The 23829-nt window shown below is 40.3% G+C and overlaps 1 protein-coding gene across 2 annotated transcripts in view; it reads right to left on the reverse strand.

The window, feature by feature from the left end:
* bmf1 (BCL2 modifying factor 1) overlaps window positions 1-23829 on the reverse strand; it is a 52230-nt gene that overhangs the window by 22907 nt on the left and 5494 nt on the right. The window contains exons 2-3 of one of the 2 annotated variants that reach the window (XM_073927460.1): window positions 9490-9665; window positions 4741-4919 (exon numbers count right to left, since the gene is read on the reverse strand). In XM_073927460.1, coding sequence (XP_073783561.1) covers window positions 4741-4919; window positions 9490-9649 — 339 coding nt within the window. In that variant the 5' untranslated portion in view covers window positions 9650-9665. 2 annotated transcript variants of the gene reach the window in all.

Consider the following 23829-nt stretch of genomic DNA (forward strand, 5'->3'; position numbering starts at 1 on the left):
GTCCAAAATGCAGCAGCCAGATTAATAACAGGAACTAAAGCTGCGTCCCAAATCGCATACTTATGCACTATTCTACGCCATTTTGTAGTATAATTAGTGTCAGTAGTGCGTTCACACTGAAAACTCTAATAATAATAAGTGCACTTTAATTACCCGGATGATGCACTCATTCAGCCAGTATAATGAAGTGTGTACTGATGGACACTTCACGCACTCAACGACCGCAGGTTTGCTCACGTAGCGGAAGGGGTGGAGCTATCAGGCACACATGTTGGATAACTTTATTTATTTTGCATGGTGAAAGCAAAATTCTCCTACGAGAGTGATTATAGCGCCTCCTGATGGTGAATGCGGTTTTACTCACGGCAGGTATTATTTGATAATGTGGTCGTTTATTTCACTGATTTGACGCCGTCAAACGTCATCAGGGAAACGGTTTGAATTTCCGCTTAGTAAAATAACATTAGTGTGCCATTTAGGACGACACTACATACATATACTATCCTGTTGAGTGTGTAAGAGCATAAGTACATTTGGGAGCAGCTTAAGAGATCACATCTCCCCTGTCCTCGCCTCATTGCACTGGCTACCTTTAAAATAGAGTTGATTTTAAAATTATTCTTTTCACTCATAAAGCTTTGCACAATTCTGCCCCGGCCTATGTCAGTGAACTTATTAGGCCTTATTCAGCTTGTAGACCATTGAGATCCCATGACCGGTTTCTTTTGTCTGTCCCTCGGTCTCGCTGCAAATCAAAAGGTGATCGAGCTTTGAGTGTTGCGGCCCCAAGGCTCTGGAACAGCCTCCCGCTGAACATCAGGGTTTCTCCTTCATCAGATGCTTTGTAATCTAACTTAAAGACTTGTTTTTACTCTCTTGCCTTAGAGTGACGCATTTATGTTACTGTTTTATTTGTATTTTAGTATTTCCTTTAAACATATACATTTCCTTGCATTTTTAATACCATTTTTTTTTATTGTCTAGTTTGTTTTATTGTAAAGCACTTTGGATCAACTACGGTTGTGTAAAATTGTGCTACATAAATAAAGTTTGCCTTGCCTTGCCTTACCTGACCTTACTTCCACACACATACACACACACAATTACATGCCATTTTGTAAAATGCAATGAAGTGAAATAAAATAATAAGGCAAAATAAAATGCAATGCAGTGCATTAAAACAAATGCTAAAGTTTTCATTGCAAAAAAAGTAACAAAACTGCAGTGTAATAAAATGAAAAAAAAGAAATGCAATGCAATGCAATAAAAAATGTGAATATTAAAATGCAATATCAAATCAAATCACTTTTATTGTCACATCATCAGCAGCAAGTGTGCTACGATGAGTGAAAAGCTTAGGTGCTGGCTCCCGACAGTGCAGAATACAGACAGTGCAAAATATTATTAAAAGTTCCACAGGCCCACCTCAAAAGTAGAGGTAAACATGCTTTTGCCATAGCAGGTCCTCGCCTCTGGAACGCTCTGCCATTAGAACTAAAAAAGGCCTTGTCACTGCCTATTTTTAAGTCTAAATTAAAGACGCATTTATTTTCTAGGTCTTTTGAAGCATAATGCTGCGTTCAAAACAGACGGGGAACGCGCGTCAAGCGCGAATGATTTACATGTTAAGTCAATGCAAACAAGTGAATAGACTTTCACGCGAATTACTCGAGTTCAAAAGTCTGAACTTCAGCAGACATTCGCGCAGCCTTAACCAATCAGGAGCTTGCTCTTGTGGGGGCGTGATTGTGACGTACACCTGTTGTTGGTGTACATGGGAAAAGCCCCCAGGCGACACTGACAAAATGTTCATCAAACTGGGCTGGGCTTCCCTTTAGAAGGGGTGAGGTGGGGTGGGGGGTGGGGGGGGGGGTAATTTTATTATATTTTATTTTGCTCTTTTATTGATATACTCTCTATGTTCTTTGCTATTAAGTGCCTATTTCTGTTGTTACTGTTTTTATGCTCATATCATGCGTTTATTTTCTCTCTGTAAAGCACTTTGTGCAGCCTTGTAGCAGTTGGAAGCGTGCTATATAAATAAATTGAAGTCGAACTTGAAAATACAGACAGTGCAAATACAACGACAGTGCAAAATACAACAACATACTCCCCAAAAAAAACAAAACAAAATCAGGACAATGTAAAATTGACAGTGATATGTGCAACGAATAGGTGACCACATAGTTGTAGGCAGTGTTGTTTCAAGTATGGATTGGTTTAAGTGCAGTGCATGCTACATGTTGATGGTGTGCAGTGAGGGGTATGGCGGAGTCTGTGTGTGTGTGGGGTGTGTTAAGTGTTCATCAGCCTGATAGTCTGAGGGAAGAAGCTTTCCTTCAGTCGGCTGGTGCGTGATCGGATGCTGCGGAATCGTCTGCCTGAGGGTAGCAGAGAGAAAAGTCTATGGCTTGGGTGGCTGGAGTCACTGATAATTCTCTTGGCTTTCCTCATGCACCACCTGGTGTAGATGTCCTGGAGGGAGGGAAGCTCACCTCCTACTACACATCCAGCAGTTCATACAATCCTATGTAGGCCTTTGTGGTTGCTGCTGGTGCTGTTTCCATACCAGGTGGTGATGCAGCCAGACAGGATGCTCTCCACAGTGCAGGTGTAGAACGAGCGGAGGATGTGGGGGCTCATTCCAAACCTCCTGAGACGCCTGAGGAAGAAGAGGCGTTGTTGTGCCGTCCTCAGCACTGCATCTGTGTGGGCAGTCCATGTCAAATCCTCAGCGATGTGGACTCCAAGAAACTTGAAAGTGCTGACTCTCTCACTGGCGTCCCGTTGATGGTGATGGGGGTGTGCTCTCTCTTCTCTCTCCTGAAATCCACCACCAGCTCCTTGGTTTTGCTGATGTTGAGTGATCTTGGTTTTCCTCACACCACTGCATCAGAGTGTGCACCTCCTCTCTGTAGGCCGTCTCATCATTATTTGTTATTAGACCCACCACCGTTGTGTCATCAGCAAATTAAACGATGACGTTGGAGCCGTGTTTGGCTGTACAGTCATGTGTGTACAGGGAGTACAGGAGTGGGCTGAGAACACAGCCCTGTGGAGCACCAGTGCTGAGGATCAGTGTGGATGAGGTAATGTTCTGACCACCTGGCGTCTGCTTGACAGGAAGTCCAGGGTCCAGAGAGCTGTGTAGACCCAGATCCTGGAGCTTCACCACCAGCTTGGCAGGCACTATGGTGTCGAATGCTGAGCTCTAGTCCGCAAACAGCATTCTCACATATGTGTCAAAATAAATGTATAAATGAAATGCAAAAAAGTAAAAATGCAACGCAGTGAAGTAAATGCAAAACTAATTACATTAAATGCAATGCAGTAACATAGTTACAGTAAACATTGTTACAAAAAATACCAAGAAATTAACGTAAGAAATGAAATGCAATGTCAATCTACATTTCACCTCTTACCTATGGTCATGAGCTTTGGGTCATGACTGAAAGGATTAGATCTCATGTACAAGCGACCGAAATGAGTTTCCCTTAAAGGGTTGCAGGGTACACCCTTATAGATAGGGGGAGGAGCTCTGACACCCGGGTGGAGCTTAGAGTAGAGCGGCTGCTCCTCCATATTCAGAGAAGTCAGCTGAGGTGGCTCGGATGCCTCCTTGATGCCTACCCAGGGAGGTGTTCCAGGCATGTCCCACCGGGAGGAGGCCTCAGGGAAGACCCAGAACACACTGGAGCTAGTATGTCTCTCAGCTGGTCTGGGAACGCCTCGAGACCTCCCCAGAGGAGCTGGAGGAAGTGTCTGGGGAGAGGGAAGTCTGGGATTCTCTCTTAAGACTGCTACCCGCACGACCCGGCCCCAGAAAAGCGATAGAAAATGAATGAATGAATGAATAAAATAAAAAATCAGAGAGGGCGCAAACACTTTTTCACACCACTGCATTTACAAAAAAACATCTATCAAACTCTGATAATGGAAAGGATAGTGAGATAATTGAGTGTTAAAACCAAACGAAGATGGTTTGTACCTTTTGCAGCAGCTTTACTGAATCACACAGCTTAAAAATAACATAACTAGCCACACGAAAGCCTAAAATAAGCACAAAGGAGACCACTCCAGCTGAAGTTATGCAATGAAGAAAATGGATAAATCATGTTTGAAGAGCGAAAGCATGAAGAAGGAAGACAAAGAGGGACGAGAAAGAAAGGCCAAGAAGCAGGAGGAGAGCAACTGCGATCATTTATCTGCACTGCTGGGTAAAACATACGCTAGATAAGTTGGCGGTTCATTCTGCTGTGGCAAGCCCTGATGAATAAAGGGATTATGCTGAAAGAAAATTAATGAATGAATTAATTACTTAAATATTACTACAACTTTCTACAAAACTACTAATACAATGTCACTTAAAACTAAATAAATTTGATTACAAGAAAAATATGAAACCTAAAAGAAAATGGCATTTCATAATAGGTATATAAACAATCTTGACACACATTAGTGCACACACATACACACACATAGACTTTCTTCAGTATTATGAATGCACACTGGAGAAAAGAGTCCAGTAAACAGGAAGAGAGAAAGAGAGAGAGTTTGCCTCAGTTGACTCGTATCTTTAGCGTCACACAACTAGACTACAGTCAGAAAACCGTCTGGCCAAAACAAACATGGAAAACTCTTTTGTGTAACCCGGCGCTGTATTGAGACATAATCCATTAGTGGCGACAGCATGAACACGTTTATTGTCCCGCCGGACACCGAAAACCCCTGCAGACTCACCATGATGTGCTCCTGATAGAACTGATCTCCAATCAGCTGCAGCTTCTGTCCGATGAGGGTTTCCACGCTCTGTGCAGGTCGGGGCTCTGGTCGCTCCATCGGTGAGACGTTCTGCCGTAACACCACGTCTGGAGGCTGAGCGCGGCTGGATGCAGCTAGAACCAGCAATTCTGCGTTACCTGTTCACAGAAACATTATATGCATGACTTCTGACGACAAACACAGCGTGAAAATCAGCGTGTTTTGATAATCTTTCATCGAAATCTGCCCATCTGCTTTGGCTCCGGAAAATCAGTCCTGCTCTGATTGGATGAAATATACCCAGCCGCGCCTCTCTAATATTTCCACAAAAACAAAACTCCGCCCCATACTCAATATTCTCTTACAGCTGGAAATAAGTCATCACACTGAAATAAAAGATTGCAGCAATGCATGACTTTTGACGACAAAGACATCGTATTTAATTAAATTTAAATAATGCAATCGAAATTTAACTGGCGCACATTGTTAGTATTAATGGGAACAATTAATCTACTCAAGTAAATCAAATTCTGAAAATAAAACAACGTGTTTTGGTAATCTTTAACCAACATCTGAACATCTGTCAGATTCCTGAATGCCAGGATCTCTCTGATTGGACGAAATTAAAATTAATTTAAAATGTACAATGTTTATTTTATGAGTGCTCATTGTTAGTTTGATGGTAAGCAATTAAACTATACAAGTTAATTCAATGGAAGAAAAATCTCTTTCATCAAAATCTCCCCATCTGCCTAGGCTCTGGAACAGCAGTCCCTCTCTGATTGGACGAAATATACCAAGCCACGCCGCTCCAAACATTAGTGCAAAAACAAAACTCCGCCCCCTGCTCAATATTCTCTTCCAGCTGGAAATACATCATCACACTGAAATAAAAAATTGCAACAGTTCATGACCTTTGACGACAAACACGGCTTATTTAACCAAATTGAAATCATGAAATCAAAATTTTTCTAGCGCACAATGTTAGTATTAATAGGAACCATTAATCTACGCAATTAAATCCAAATCCAAAAATTTGTTTTAGTAATCTTAAACTGTTATCTAAACTCCTGCCAGATTCCTGAATGACAGGATCTCTCTGATTGGACGAAATTAAAATCATGATATTAAAATGTACAATGTTTATTTTACGAGTGCTCATTGTTAGTTTGAATGAAAGCAATTAATCTACACAAGTTAATTCAATAAAAAAATTTTGTTTCAGTAAATTTTCATCCAAATTTGTCAAGTTTCCAATCAGCGGGAAGTTCTGATTGGACGAAATATGCATAGCCACGCTCCTCTAATATTGATGCAAAATCGAAACTCTGCCCCCACTCAATATTCTCTTCTAGCTGAAAATACATCATGACACTACAATAAAAGATTGCAGCAACGCAGGAGCACATGACTTCTAGCGAAAAACACTGCTTATTTCACAGAATTTAAATCATGAAATCCAATTCTAATATTTACAATTTTACTAGCGCACATTGTTAATATTAATGTGAACAATTAATCTTCGCAAGTTATTCCAATGGAAAAAAACTAGTCATCAAAATTTGCTAATCTGCTTTGGCTCTGGAACACCAGTCCTTCAATTAACTGGACAAAATATGCCTAGCCACTCCCTTCCAAACATTAGTGAAAGATAATATTGAATTAATTTAAAATAATCTCCACCCCTTACTCAATATTCTGATTCAGCCATTTCAGTCATCGCACTGAAATAAAAGTTGGCAGCAACACAGAATCATATGCATGACTTCTGACAACAAACGCTGCTTATTTTACAAAATTTAAATACATTTACAATGTAGTATTTTTATTTAACTAGCGCACATTGTTAGTTTTAATGTAAACAATTAATCTACACAAGTTAACCCGCTGAGAAAAAGAAGTTTCGTTTTGGTAATAGCGAATCAAAATCTGCCCATCTGCTTTGGCCTTGTGGGCGAGGCCGCAGGTTACAATTTCCCCAGGTTTGCGCACGCAAAAATTGGGCGGGGCTTAAGTTTTGTATTAACATCACGCCAAAACGGCTAAAGACTCGTTATGAAGACGATTCATTTGAAGTACTATGACTCGACTCTTTTATGAATGCATCAATAGTTTTAAACACTGTCCACTTTCAGATTTAAGCCTTAGCTGGATATTTCACTTCACTTAGAGCTGTGTTACACAATACATGAAGATCATTCTCAAAAACCCATAAAGGCTCTTTAAAAGGCGGGTCACATCAGACTCAACAATGGTAAAGCTCAAATAGTGGAGAGTGAGTGGAGTATTCCTTTGCTACACAAGTTCAACACCAGAGTCAATGTTGTGATAAACTGCTCAAGACTGGCACTGAGTGAGTGTTATTGAGTGTTCCGCATCCCTGATGAACAGATTAGACTGTTTAGCACACACACATATATACACAGCTGTAAATCTCTATATCACCACAGCAGCTCCACGGAGGTCGAGTTGGGGTTTATGTTTTCATTGTGTTAAAGTGCTAAAAGTCTCTTTGTGCTCTGCCTCAAAGATGTTCTCAGTGATTTGGCAGAAGTGCTGAAACCCGAAGATGTTTGAAAATAAACAGCAGCCAGAGAGAAAAGGCCTTTGCGGTCTGAAAGTCATGAGTCATCAAGTCGTGACGCTGATTCTCACAGACGCTGAACAGGAAGTGCAGCATCTGAGAGTGGCAAACACTGACACGCCACAGCAGACCGCATGGGCCAGGTGGATATGAAGCACAACTGCAGGGTTTCAGATGAAACATTGATAACTAAACATAATGAGTCTAAAGATAACTTTAACTAATAAATAGCTAAAGATTATTTAAAATATTTTATTTCCCAAATACAGTCGTGGACTAAAGTTTCGAGAATGACACAAATATTAGTTTTCACAAAGTTTGCTGCTAAACTGCTTTTAGATCTTTGTTTCAGTTGTTTCTATGAATTGCTGAAATATAATTACAAGCACTTCACACGTTTTAAAGGCTTTTATCAACAATTACATGACATGTATGTAAAGAGTCAGTATTTGCAGTTTTGGCCCTGTCAAATTTGGCTGTCAAGTCAGGATCTTGATGGTTTATTGTGGGTTTGTTGTTTACATGAAGAAATCTGTGTTTCAAGTTAAACAAAAATTCTAATAAACAATTATATTTTGAATTAAAAAAAAATTTTGTCTTGCGTTTACATTAATTTTACATTTAAATAGGCAAAATTACAAGTTTCAGTATTTTAAATGCGATTAATCGCGATTAATTTTTTTAAAACGGTGCGATTAATTAGTTAATTTTTTTAATCGATTGACAGCACTATAAATAATATAAAATATATATAAAATAAGTGGATGGAAACATAGCTACTGACATTATCTTCAGCAGTCAAACATTATGTGCCTTCATCATGGCAAAGACAAAAGAAATCAGTTATTATGAGCTGGTTATTAAAACTATTATTTTTAAAAATGTACAGTCGTGGCCAAAAGTTTTAAGAATGACACACTTATTAGTTTGCTGCTAAACCGCTTTTAGATCTTTGTTTCAGTTGTTTCTATGAATTGCTGAAATATAATTACAAGCACTACACACGATTCAAAGGCTTTTATCAACAATTACATGACATGTATGCAAAGAGTCAGTATTTGCAGTGTTGGCCCTTCTTTTTCAGGACCTCTGCAATTCGACTGGACATGCTCTCCATCAACTTCTGGGCCAAATCCTGACTGATAGCAATCCATTCTTTCATAATCACTTCTTGGAGTTTGTCAGAATTAGTGGGTTTTTGTTTGTCCACCCGCCTCTTGAGGATTGACCACAAGTTCTCAATGGGATTAAGATCTGGGGAGTTTCCAGGCCATGGACACCAAATTTCAACGTTTTGTTCCCGAGCCACTTAGATATCACTTTTGCCTTATGACACGGTGCTCCATCATGCTGGAAAATGCATTGTTTTTAACCAAACTGTTGTTGGATTGTTGAAAGAAGTTGCTGTTGCAGGGTGTTTTGGTACCATTCTTTATTCATGGCTGTGTTTTTGGGCAAAATTGTGAGTGAGCCTACCCCCTTGCATGAGAAGCAACCCCACACATGCACAACTTTTATGCGATAATTCAGTTTTGAGCATAAAGTTTATTCGCATTTTTGGATGGAAACATAGCTACTGACTAAGCAGATCATTAGGGTGTGGCGGCACGGTGGCTCAGTGGTTAGCACTGTGGCCTCACAGCAAGAAGGTCACTGGTTTGAGTCTCGGCTGGGGTCAGTTGATCAGAAGCGGAACGAACAGCCACAGTGGAATGAACCACCAACTATTCCAGTTTATGTTTTACAAAGCGTATGCCTTTCTGGCTGCAACCCAGCACTGGGAAACACCCATACGCACTCATTTACACACACACACTCATACACTACATTCAATTTAGTTAATCAATTCCCATATAGTGCATGTGTTTGGACTGTGGGGGAAACCAGAGCACCTGGAGGAAACCCACGGCAACATGGGGAGAACATGCAAACTCCACATAGAGACACCAACTGACCCAGCCAACTCAAACCAGCGACCTTCTAGCTGTGAGGCGACAGTGCTAACCACTGAGCCACCGTGACGCCCCTTGAAAGTGGAAGTCTCAGGCCAAAAAGAGGATAGCTGCGTTCACTCGTTAGTGAAGAATATGGTTAATACGACAGCAAGAGAGACAGATGACTGTATGCGTGTGTGTTTGTCTTACCGTAGAGAAGGTGTCCGTGCTGCTGGAGATGCCGGCAGGGCAGCATACCGTTGCGTGACCCAGCGGGACGTCCTGCCAACTCAGTCTGCTTTATCTGCAGGTGGGGAGGAGGCCAGTGCTGGAGACCCTTCCTGAACACATCATCCTCGTCCTCATCCATCAGCCGAGCTCCGCACCTGAACACAACAGCACAACACGTTAATGCAGATGCAGAGTGTGTGTGTGTGTGTGTGTGTGTTTCAGCTGCTGACTCAGCAGACAGCGCTCAATATATTTTCATTTAAAAGAACAGTTCTGAGATCGGAAATTAGCAATGATAGAGACAGACACGCTTGATTTATGAAATATCAATACTTTTGAGGGGCATTTATTTATTTTATTTCAAAAACACATACCTACGCACACACTCACACATTCACTCACTCTTTCTGTCTCTCACACGTTGACTCATACAGTCACACACTCACTACCACACATAAACACACACTCGTTCATACTAGTGCTGCAAGCAATGTAGCGCTGCAACAACAAATCGATTAAATCGATAAAAATAGATTACTAAAAGCGCTGTGACCAATCATAGAGGTGTAAGACCTCGCTTGACAGCGCTCGTGAAGAAAAAATCTAATTATGCATGATAAGCATTGTCAATGCACCGTGATGCACTGAGATATCGAATTGAACCGAATCGATGGCATGATAATCGTAAACGAACCATGAGACCAGTGTAGGCTCACACCCCTATATGACGGTGATGTTAATCTTTACCATAAACATCAGTGGTTATATCTAAACTGTAAACTCTTCTCCCAGTACTTCTGTGTTATTGGATTGTTTGTAACTTCAACTAACTACTAGGGGTGTAACAATACAGTGTTTTCTCTAGGAGGTTTGCCAGCTGTGGCGGCAGGTCTTTTACACAAATCTAATAGGGCTGTGCAATTAATCGCAATCGCAAAAAAAAAAAATAAATAAATAAAATAAAAAATATATAATTTTTTTTTTTTTTAAATCACAACTTAAGCACACGCAATTTCTAAATCGCAAAAGGCTGCAATTTTTTATCTATTCATTTATTTAGAATTTTATTCAGAATATGTTCTTGTGCGCATGATATTAATATGCTAACCAATCAGAGCTGACGTAGCGCACCGGGCAATTATAGCTATTATATTAACCAGCTCACTCTGCGCATGACGAAGTTGAGTGGGAGAACCGAATAGGCGAGCAGGAGGAAAGAGCATAAAATATGGATACAGGTCAAAATAAAAATGATTTGGTGCCGAGGAGAAATTCAACGACTGTCATTTTGGAGTATTTTGGATTCAGGAGAGAGGATGTGTCACATAGCAAGGCAATTTTTAAGACTTGTGAAATGATTATTCCAACAAAACGGAGCAATACTACAAATCTGATCCAACACTTAAAACAGTGTCATAAAAAACTGCATGATCAATGCATCTCGACAAAGTCCATCGAAACAAACAAAAGCACACATCAAAGCCAGCCCAAACAGACTAAGGCCCCGGCCCGTTTACACTAATGCGTTTTAGTTTGAAAACGCATAAGTTTTGCTACGGTTACGCCAACCGTCCACACTACGCCGGAGTTCTCGAGCGCCGAAAACGGAGCGTTTCAAAAACGCTGGAGAGGCCGTTTTCATTCTGAATCGCTGCTGCTCCGTCTCAGTGTGGATGATGGAAAACGGAGACATCTGAAAACGGAGGCGGGGCTGCTGACATTCGCCTCTCTGATTGGGGCTTTTCCTGAATATTAAGTAGCCTAACACACACAGTTCAGTCCTGCATTTTCTCCTTGTTCAGACTTCGCATGTTTGATCAAGGCTGCATCTCTTCTTCTCAGTTTGATATGGAAAACAGATTATACCGAGGACACGGGTAAATCTTCAAAGGGAACAGTGTACTTTATAACTTCATTCACATCACCCTGGCTACGTTGTTTCACTTTCTCAACAATAAATTGTATACATGAGGAACTGCCTATTTTCATTTTAATATTAACAACTTAACAGACAGCAGAAATGTTGAGGCGTCGTGCTGCATATATGAGCGTCATCTTCACTGTGTGGATATTTATAACAAAACAGAGCCGATAACAACTGCCTCCTTTCAATTTTAGTGAAAATACGAAACACAGCCTCTCTTCTGCTGAATATCAGTTTTAATAATCGATAATGGCCATTATAAAAGTATAACATACAATAAGTTTATACATTATAGGAAATAAAGGCAAGCGATCAGTCAATATACAGAATAGGCTACGTGGCTACATTAATCATTAACTTATCTTTGCGCTCAGCCAAAACACGTTACCTGAGAACAAGTAAGATTCTAATGACCAAAGTCAGGGAATATGTCGTTAGATAAAGACAACAAGATGAATGAAATATCCCGTTTAATAAATATAGTGAGATTAGATCCAGCGGGAGATGCTTGATGAGCAGTCCGACTAGCACAGCTCTCATCTGGGTATATGGGCTCCAGCGCTTGCCAGAGAGTGTCTGTGTGGTTACGTGATGTGCGTTTTCAGCGTTTTGGTGTGGACGGAGAGCAGTTCAGAAACGCTGGGTAAAACGCGGGGTGGACGCGGATCGTTTTCATTCTACAACGCCGTTTTAAAACTAAAACGCACTAGTGTAAACGGGGCCTAAACTAGTATCCACTGTTCAAGCATTTGCAAGCGCCGTGCATTATGGGAAAGGGTCAAAACGGCACAAAGAAATTACTGACTCAATAGTTTTGTTATGCACTTCTTCTGCACTGAATGCATTTAGAATGTATGTAGCTTGTTTGAAAAAGCAAAAACAGTTGCCATAATCGCAAATAAAATAGCAATCGCAATATTTGTTCGTAAAAATCGCAATACGATTATTTTGTCCATATTGCACAGCCTTAAAATCTACCACAGTATTACACGTTGGGATCGCATTTATGTAAGGTTAATATGAGCATGTCAATCTGTGCTTACACTCCGATTTTCTCTGCTCGTGCACAAAGCTTCTTGCACGCCCTCAAACAGGCTATCAAGCGCAGATCTTCCTGTGCTCTCTCAGATAAACACTGCTGAAGTGTGATTTAGCGCATTTATGTAGTGAGTATGTCTCCAACATTTATTAGATTTGCTAGGAATATTTATGAATGTCTCCAATAGACCTAGAGTGTGGGATTAATGCGTCCTGAAGTAAAGTGAAATGGCAGTAAACTCCAGCAAGATAACGTTAAAGTCTTTGTATGCAGAATCACAGACCTTTATCTAGAAAAAAGGAATAATTAGGAAACTGTGTTCCTCTTAACTGAAAGCTACGTCGTGTTTGCTGGTCTCATGCATCGCGCACCTGTCAGTAAGTCAGTCTGTCTGTCAGCACGTCAACTTAAAGTGTTAAACACATGGCGCACAGCACTACTACGGTTACAGTAAAGTTCGCACTGTTATAATTCACTTACCTTTTAATGCGTTTGGTGCGATTATAACCCACTATTAAAAACAACAACAACAATGAATGAATGTTTTGAATTAATAAGAAGCTGTAATGTAGCCGAGGCAGGATGAATTTTGGTGTGGCGCCCCGCCATGGAAGAATGAATGCAGCGGAAACCATGCAATATATCAATTTATTGCAATACAAAAAATAAGCATTGTGGCGTTATAACAGATTTATTGCGATATGACAATCTTTTGATTTCTCTTATTGGTTGATACAATATTGGCTACATTCCACCTGCTGTCACATGCATTCAGATTGCTTGAACTAGCAGCAGGCCAATATGAGTGCAGCTGAAATAAAGGATGTCTCTTATAAGTACAACAACTGGCAACATTTTGGTTTTCCAGTTACTGAGGAGGACGGTAACAAGAAAACAGATAAAACACAAACTGTGTGTAAATACTGTAAAAAAAAATGCTGCCATACAAAGCTGCGAAGACGACAAATATGATGTGCCATTTATGCCGTCACCACAGCGCCAAAGTGCAATCGAGTGTCTCGCATAAGTGCCAAAGCTGAAGGAATAACGAGATGCATAGGAGTATTTATGGTAAAAGTCATGATTCAGTTTCCTATGGTCGACAAAATTGGATTTTGCTAATTAAATATAAATAAAATATCGTGATGCATATTGTATCGTGAACATCATATCGTGATACACATCATATCGTGTATTGTTACACCTCTACTAACTACTAACTCAAAAGACTGAATCTCTTTCTTGATTTTTGTGATCAGATTTTGAAAGCAGCGATTGGAAGGACTAATAAACATATGCAAATCAGCATCATTTATAATTGGTGTTGCGTGGGTGTTGAGATCCTGATCTTTTAATGATTAATCATGCAGCTTACACTGAATGCATTAACGCAGGCTAAACAAACAGTGACAGAAAACCCCTTTAATGAAACCCGCCATATTCCGAATGACACTCCACAACTTCTTCCGTCATCATTATATTTTACAGAGAAGCCAAAATGCTTTCATACAATGTGATTTGAATGGCGCCCTAGGGGCGATCTCTCTGTGATTGTTACAAACTTAGGATTAATCACAAATCAACCGTGATCCCCCTACACACATTCACTCATACACTTATACACTCACTAAAACACAAACAAACACACACAGTTGAAGCCAAATGTATTAGCCTTTCTGTGAAAATATTATTTTGCTCAAATATTTAAGTTTAATAAAGTGTTTACCGGAGCATGCAATTTCTTTAGTGTTTACCTTAATATATTCTTCATATATTCATATATTTTAATCATGACTTAAATCTTGATATGAGATTTAGTCATTTCACCCACAGCCCTAATTCTGCTACTGAGCTGAGTGTGTTTACTACAGCGTTCAGTGTAAAATCTGAAGTCAAACCACTCGCTAGATATGATTATGAGCATCAGCCATATTGGTCAACCACTAAACACAGTGCAAATACTCTCTTGTACACTCACACACACTTAAACTAATGACATCTCGGAGTAATAACGGGGTGTTTGGGCCCAACCAGCCGCCCGCTTATGGCTGCTTAACAGTGGGATAATTAGACTAAAGATTAGTGTCGCTTGTGGCCACTGGCTGGACAGTTTTAGATGAAACCACACGCTCGGCTGCGGCTAGACCAACACTTTGCTATATTTAACACTGGATGAGGTTTGGCAAAGCAGAGGCAGAAATCGTCTCGCCTACACTTTCCATGTTCTGTGGCAAAGCTTTTGGGTTTTGTGAAAAAACAGTGACTTAGAAAGTTAGGGGTGCGTTCTTCGTACCTCGCTTAAATGATCTAAGATGATTTGGCATATCCTGGATCTGTCCATCTTGATAACTGATCTCTCGCTAAATTGGTTCTTCAAACAAGTTCGCGAATCAGATTAGAATGTCTGGATGAACTGATCTGAGATCTGCGTGTGTTGTGAAGGACAGATCTATCGATCCTCAAAATCATGATCAGCAATGCAGCGATTGGCTGACGGCACAGCAGCGTAATGACATCATCTGATTAATATTCAATTATCCATGTGAGCAAAATTACATCAAATTAGCAGTAAACGGCTTGTTAAATATGACACGCAATAACCTTCCACATTTGTTGTGAGCTGCAGGCTTTACAATTTCATGTGTCAAGAGTATTCATCATGTATTTCAATGCAAATCAGTGTATTTAGTTCTACATTTAGAAAATATTTTCTTTATTATAGTAGCCGTTTTTTAATCGGTGTAAAGAATAACTGGTTGTTAACAAAAGCATTTTCATATTGGTAAAGGCGTCTGCAACTTTTGTGAAGCATCAAATCACTGGCATATTAACTGTCAAAACATGTTTGTGACTGCATAAATGTATTTAGCTTTAAAAAAAAAGGCACATATTCTGCATTTCTATTATACACAATTTGTACTAAAGCGATCTAAAAAGTTCATATCAATAAGTTTTCTCTTTGCACCACCAGGTGGCAGTCTTTGTACTTTCATTTCAGGGGTGCAGATTGCATACGTTTTATTAATATGTATAACTTTATTTATTTTATTAATGACTATAACTTTATATATATAGTTAAAATGTATATGTACCATTTTCCCAAGTGTATATAACTACTACTATAAGAAAATATCAGAATTCATACTTTCTGTATTATCTTTGCTTGAACTGAGCCTATCTAATCCTGTTTATATGAATTGAACCTGCTCCCGATCAGGTTTGACCTAGCAGAACTGTTGCTATGACAACAACTCTCAGATCAGCTTTGAAGAACGAAACGATCCTGGATCATGTCAAATCGTCAATATCCAAATCCAGCTAACTGAGTAATCCACGTACGAAGAACGGACCCTAGGAGTCTCATTATGGTGAGATACTCAACATAAACAAAGTCGCCATCACTGGTTTATCAGTAGAACATACAGTGGGGGAAATAAGTATTGAACACCATCTCTAAAGGAGCTGCTGACGTGGAATTTAAGCAGATTTTGCTAAAAACCCAAACAATACAGACATAAAATAAATCTGAAATAATTGTTGTGTATTAACACAGGAATAACACAAGGCCAGCATGAGAGACACTCGGGACAGTAGACAGAATTGTTACTGGCCCGATCGGGCTACTGCTGCCTCATCACTAAATTTATCAGTTGCGTGCAAATACTGTCTAAAATCGAGAAACAGTTTGTTTTTAAGCCTTTGAATGCTACTTTCTCTGTGAAGTCATAAACAACATATTGCTTTTTTGTTCCTCTTATCTGATTGGATGTTATAAGCATGCTTATTTTTTTGTTGTTGTTTTTTTGCAACATCAAATTATGAGGCTAAAAGAAAACTTCTGTTTCTAACGTCTCGGAAACAGACATTTATGTGGGTACAACAAAATGAAGTGGTATTCTGAAATGTTTGCCGTCAGTTTGGCAAGTAAGTCAAATTTTTTTTTTTTTGCAATAAAATACCTGCACATTTCCCATACAGTTTTATTTTATTGCCAAATATTTTAACGTTTTTTAAATATTTAAATTCTAGATTCAAAGACGTTATTTTGACACATTATGTAAAATATGTGGCTAAGAAATTGCTATTAGCTTCTTTTATTTTTGGTGGGGCAAGTAAAAATCTAAACCACTGATCTAATCGGGCCAGTAGAAAAAATCCTTAGCAGTGGACCCTGATATCTGAGCTTTAATTTGTATACTCCATTGGACTCAGCTCAGGTGATTGGCTGGGCCATTCTACAGCTTGATTTTCTTTTTCTGAAAGCATCTGAGAGTCTCCTTGGCTGTGTTTTGGATCATTGTCTTGCTGAAATGTCCACCCTGGTTTCATCTTCATCCTGCTGCTAATGTAGATGTTGGACTGAAGCAGCTGATGTTCATTTACACTGAGGAAGGGCAGAGGCTTGCTGAAGAACTACTGAGAGGTTTCAGCTGCTGTCTGGTCTTTCACTGCCCCAAAACACCTCCCTTTCTTCATGTGTTCAACACTTTTTGTCATTTGATTTTTTTACACAGAACTTCATTTGTAAACTAGTTAGATTTGTTTTCTTTGCATATGGATTTCTTTGGTTGTTACCAACATCTGGTGAAATTTTCAATTCAACAGCACCTTTAGAAATATGTTTTCTGAGAAAAATGGAGATGTTTTCAATACTTATTTCCCCCACTGTATGTTGTAAAACAATGATCCTTAACAGGGCTCGAAATTAACCTTTTTGCTTGGTAGCACCGGTGCTCCTGACTTAAAAAATGTAGGCGCATCAGCCAAAATTTAGTCGCACCCACCAATTATGAGTACCGTTACTATAATATTTATACAAACAGATTTATTGCATTTGAAATCAACACTAATCAAACTAACAAGCAAAAAAAAAAAAATATATATATATATGCATGCGTGAGGGAAATATGTCTCAACATAGGGCTGGGCGATTTGGCAAAAAAAAAATTTTTTTTTGTTTTTTTATAAAGTTTGACCGATTTCGATTTTATTTTATTTTTTATTGTGTCACTAGTCTTCTCAAAACATTACAACAAGATGACTGAAGTAACATTTTCTTTAAAAATAACTTGAAAAAACATCTGGTTATGGAACATTGTATTTTTAATGGCCATGTCATACAAAAATTAGTCAAGGTGTAAATAAATGTAAAACAAATTCACGAGTTAAATAGCGTTGCAGAAGATTTTAATAAGATATATTTGTGTAAATATTGCACTTGCAGGAATACAGAGGGATTTTTTGCAAGTTTTGCTGAGCCTGGGAAAGATTGGCTGTCAGCTCGGCTTTGACTTTGTCTTCTGATTGAATGACGGGTTGTAAAGCTGCTGCCTTTTTCTTAAAAAGATCCAGTGGAAGAAAAGCACTGAACATGGACACTGTAAAGCCTAATCAATTAACCCAAAGTTGTGGACGTATAGCAGGAGCAAATACAAGCACCAGATGTGTGTCTAATATAAAATAATATATTTAATCTATTTTTCTCTTTTCCCCTTTTAAATATCGATCATTTGATGCGCTTTGCTCCACTCTCTGTATTATGCTGGCTGATCTGTCTGGTTTAGGTCCGCTAAATGACGTCATGGGGGCGGCTACTTTCATTTTCACTGCTGCAGCCCCTCAACTCTACTCGTGTTCAAACCAAAAGATCGGCGCGGTTTTTCCACATGGCAGGCTTTTACATCCTTCATACATGCTGAGATCGAGTTTATCGACTTGATGAGGGAATATGTCTTGACAATCCACACAGACGTGCAACAAGTAAAATCCTACATGACTTCACGCTTTAACAGGCAGTCAAGCAGGTCGCACACCAGAAGCACCGCGACACGGCGCGCACAAGACAGTTTAAAGTATCACACACCAGACGCGCACATTCTCATGATATTTAACATGAAACTAATCAGATGGCGCTCTGTGGCGCGGCTGAAATATGACCTGTGAATTGTGGCTGTGCGGCGTCGGTGTGTGTATGGAAACCTGTTTAAAATTCTAAAATCCATGGCGTGGTGCTGTGCGGCGCATCACCGAGAGGTGCTTCTGGTGTGCTTCCTGCTTCATACAGAGTGAACTAAAGCGCATTGATGCCATTATAATGTATTAAATATATATATATTTAAAAAAAAATAAAAATCGCGATTTCTCAATTTGATTCAAAATTAAACTGTCTTAAAACATAAATTCCAATTAATCGAAAAAAGCCCCATCTCAACGAAATCCCGTTATCACAAGAAAATAGATTTTATAACGTAACTGAGTGAGCAAAAGATACAAGGAGCGCTGACCGGCCCTGCACGCACTGCTTGACATGAATAAATCTGTTAATGATATAACTGTGCTGTTCTCACATGTTGTGTCTGATATTGCACTGATGCTTTTGACATATACTGTACCCTATTATATGCATACGTCATGTTAATAGCCATACTGGTCTTCATGAGAAGCGATATTAGTTTACTCGGCGCAAACTCGTTTGCGATGGCCTTAATCCTTCATGGCAGAGATTTAACAAGCTACTGGAAATAATCCTTAGAGATATTTCTCCATATTGTCATAATAGCATCACACAGTTGCTGCAGATTTGTCGGCTGCACATCCATGATGCCAATCTCCCGTTCCACCACATCCCAAAGCTGCTCTATTGGATTGAGCTCTGGTGACTGTGAAGGCCATTTGAGTACAGTGAACTCATCGTCATGTTCAAGAAACCAGTCTGAGATGATTGAGCTTTATGACATGCTGCATTATCCTGCTGGAAGTAGCCATCAGAAGATGGAGACACTGTGCTCATAAAGGGATGGACATGGTCAGCAGCAATACTCAGGTAGGCTGTGGCGTTGATGCTCTATTGGTACTAATGGACCCAAAGAAAATCTCCCCCACACCATTACACCACCACCACCAGCCTGAACCGCTGATACAAGGCAGGATGATCCATGCTTTCATGTTGCTGAGGCCAAATTGTGAGCCGAGCATCTGAATGTGGCAGCAGAAATGGAGACTCATCAGAGCAGCAACGTTTCTCCAATCTTCTATTGTCCAGTTTTGGTGAGTCTGTGTGAATTGTAGCCTCAGTTCCCTGTTCTTAGCTGACAGGAGCGGCACCCGGTGTGCTCTTCTGCTGCTGTAGCCCATCCGCCTCAAGGTTGGCCGTGTTGTGTGTTCAGAGATGCTCTTCTGCAGAGCTCGGTTGTAACGAGTGCTTATTTAAGTTACTGTTGCTGGAACCAGTCTGGCCATTCTCCTCTGACCTCATCAACAAGGCATTTGCACCCACAGAACTGCCGCTCACTGGATATTTCTTCTTTTTCTCTGTAAAGCCTAGAGATGGTTGTGCATGAAAATCCCAGTAGATCAGCAGTTTCTGAAATACTCAGAGCAGCCCGTTTGGCAGCAACAACCATGCCACGCTCAAAGTCTCTTAAATCCCCTTTCTTCCCCATTCTGATGCTCGCTTTGAACTGCAGCAGATCGTCTTGACCATGTCTACATGCCTAAACGCAGTGAGCTGCTGCCATGTGATTGGCTGATTAGAAATATGTATTAACGAGCAGTTGGACAGGTGTACCTATTAAAGTGGCCGTTCAGTGTAAATATATAAATATATACAATTAGGGACCCTCGAATTAATTGCTTTCACAGTTAATCCAAAATGTATTAGTATTTCTTGATTCTGAAGTAGGCAGATGAGCCAGACTCTGCTTTATCAGATAGCGCTGTGGTCGCCTTCATTCACATATGCTTTAAAAAAAAAACAAGAAGTTTCCAGTAAAGCCTTGCTGTCATGTCTGAGTAATTACCCAGAATTCTCTGAGCCAAACACAGCATCTTCTCATTAATAGGAAATGTTTATCACTCATCGGTGCGTGTGAACATCCTGTCGCGTGTGTTTGTGTTTATGAACAGAAACACGTGGCTCACCGCAAACTACTGCATCTGCTTTCCTCAATGAGTGTAAAAATGACACAGCAAAAAGCAGAGCAAGCTCGCTCTACCATAGCGGACACAATCTCTCTCACACTCTCACACACACACACACACACACACCAACAAAAAATAAACAAACTGTCTGCCCACAAAATGATGAATACCAGGTGTATACACACACGCATACAGGCAAACAAACATATGCACACACACACTCACAAACACACGTACATACACAAACATGCATGCACACACACACATACATACATACAAACATGTGCAGACACTCTCACACACACACCAAGAAAACAACCATGTGCGCACCCACAACCATGCACACACTCGCATACACTCAAATACAACAAACAAAAATGCACACAAACACACATACAAGCAAACACATGCGCACACACTCGCTTACTAACACATTCACCAACAAAACAAATATGCACATACACACATAAAGACACACAGTTGCGCACACACACACCTACAAACAAACACATGCACACACACACACACACACACACACACACACACACACACACACAAACACCAACAAAACAAACGTGCACGCACACACACATACAGACAAATAAACAAACATGCACACACACACACACAAACACATGCACACAAAAACACCAACAAAACAAATATGCTCATAAACAAACATGCACACACACACACACACACACATACACAAACAAACAAACATGCAGACACACACACACACACTCACATATACTCAAACACACCAACAAATGTGTTCACACACAAACACGCACACACACATACATACAAACACACACTCACACACACACACACACATTAACAACCAAATGTGCACACACATATATACATACAAACACGTGCACACACTCACCAACAAAACAAACGTGCGCACACATATACAAAAGATGCGCGCACACACGCACACACACATACAGACAAACACGTGTACACACATGCACTCTCACACACACACCAACAAAGTGCGGGCACACACACAGAGGAAAAAAAACAGGCGTGCACACACACACACACACGAGCATACACACAAGCACACACACAAGCACACACAAACACACACACACACCCTAACAAACAAACGTGTGCACACACACACAGAGAAAAAAACATGCGCACAAAGACTAAGAAACGTGCACACACACACACACACACACTCTCTCTCTCTCACACACACGCACGCACACCAACAAACAAACGTGTGCACACACACATACAAACAAACATGCACAAACTCACTCACTCACCAACAAAACAAACGTGCACAAACACACACACACACACACGCATACAAACAAACATGCACAAACTCACTCACTCACCAACAAAACAAACGTGCACAAACACACACACACACGCATGCATACAGACAAACACACATGCACAAACTCACTCACCAACAAAACAAACGTGCACACACACACACACACATACAGACAAGCAAACATGCGCACTCACACACACTCTGCAGTCCATTCATGAACACAAGGTGGAATCCGTCCAAAATCACTCCTGCTAGCTCAACTCCACCTGACCTCTTCAACAAACAATCCACACACTAATCCTGCAGAACACACACTTTCACATCCACCTCCGACAAACAGCCTCTCCAGCCATAAACTTCATTCACTCTCAATCATGTTAACAGCCCAAAATAAAGCAGTAATCACCCAATGATGCATTACAACACCACCACAGCACATTCACATGCTTTCCTCTTTAATTCCTGATCAACCAGGCGGATATTTACACCATATTGTGTTGCATAACGAGTTCTCATCAAGATATTACATGATAATATTAGCAGGTTTGGCATGCTGTCCTAGAAGAGAACCCTGAGCTCGGAGATAATTGACCCCAGGGCTCCTGCTTGGTCAGTGAACATGTAAGAGGGTCCGAGATCAGGTAGTTCTCGAGAGCTCCCCTGGTAAAGGAGGAAAAGAGGTGGAAGATAAGGGAGTTAAAGGGCCATGAAACCCCCTCGTTTCAGCAGGTTGTTTTCACACCTCTACTTTGGAAAAAGTCAGAAAAGTGGGCGTGTCCAGCTCTGTTTAGGGAGGAGTGTCGGAGGAAGAAAAGTGGGATGGTGTGGGAGTGTCTATTTGGGCACGCGCGAGTTTCAGAGTCAAAACACACACACAGGGGACAAAGTGACTGTGTTTACATGGACATCTGTAGTTGAATTATTTGCCAAATTATTAAATGGTGGACTTTAACTGCAGTTTGGCTCTTTCATTCAGGGAATTCATTAATGTCCCTCGTGACAAACGAGATATTTGATTCGAGGATCTGCTCTAAGCGTGTATTTTTCATGCAATGTTTGATACCGCACGGCGAATGAGAGAAAAAAAACTCTGCATTTCCCGGAAACTTAGATGCACACGGCAGGTAGCGTCAGAAAGCCGCGTGTGTTATTCCGGTCACTAAATGCGGTAAAAATCCTACACGAGGTGAAAGTTTGGTTGTTGTTCTAACATGTTTACACTCGGTGCACTTCACTTCATTTTATTATTGATTAATAATAAAAACAGTCGGCAGCAGCAGGAATACCGCACGCTGTCACTTTAAGAATAGTGCGGCTCTGATATGGTTTCTCTTTTGATTCTCAACTTGTGTGTTTATTACACAAATGAGGGTTAATATGAATAATCACTAAACACCGCGCTCTGACACAAATGTGCATGTATTTGACCATTAAAGCGCTCCCATTAAGATCGCGTTAGATGTCTGTGTGCTCTGCTGTCTGAGGCTAAGCGCGGCGCGCGCACAGACACACACACACACTACCTGTACGAGGCTAAGCACGGCGCGCACACACACAACAGCACGTGCTCTTTTGCGCTTTTTAAAACTTGAATGATGCGCATCCCGTGCTGCAAAAGTTGCATTACAGCACATGCTTTTAGTCATTTTCACATGGAACTTTGCTTTGCAGAGGCAAAGAGTTTTCACACGTGTACAACTGAAAGGGGGCGGTACGTGATGGAATCATCGTTTATCTCGATTAATGGTTTTTCATAATCGTTAAAAGCCAAAATCGAAATCGGATTTTCGATTAATCGCACAGGCCTAGTGTGCCTTAATCTTCGCCTCGGCTGCGTCAGATAAACAGCACAGTGACAAACATGTAGGAAGCAGATCTCACGTAACATTTGTGAGAAATACTACAGTAAGAACTTTCCCAATGAGTATTTGATGTATTTGTTGTGGGGTTAATTCAAGCCTTTAAATAGCCCCTTTCACACAGTGATACAGTGATATATAAATGTATCAAAAATTTCCGGAACGACTTTATCGGTAAATAAAAAAAATCAAAAAAAAAAAAAAGCGCTGTTCACACAGACACGGACAATACGGAATTATTCCTGGAAAAAGGCAATCACACATCCATTCCAAATCA

This window comes from Danio rerio, chromosome 17 (genome assembly GCF_049306965.1).
Source record: "Danio rerio strain Tuebingen ecotype United States chromosome 17, GRCz12tu, whole genome shotgun sequence".
Lineage (NCBI taxonomy): Eukaryota > Metazoa > Chordata > Actinopteri > Cypriniformes > Danionidae > Danio > Danio rerio.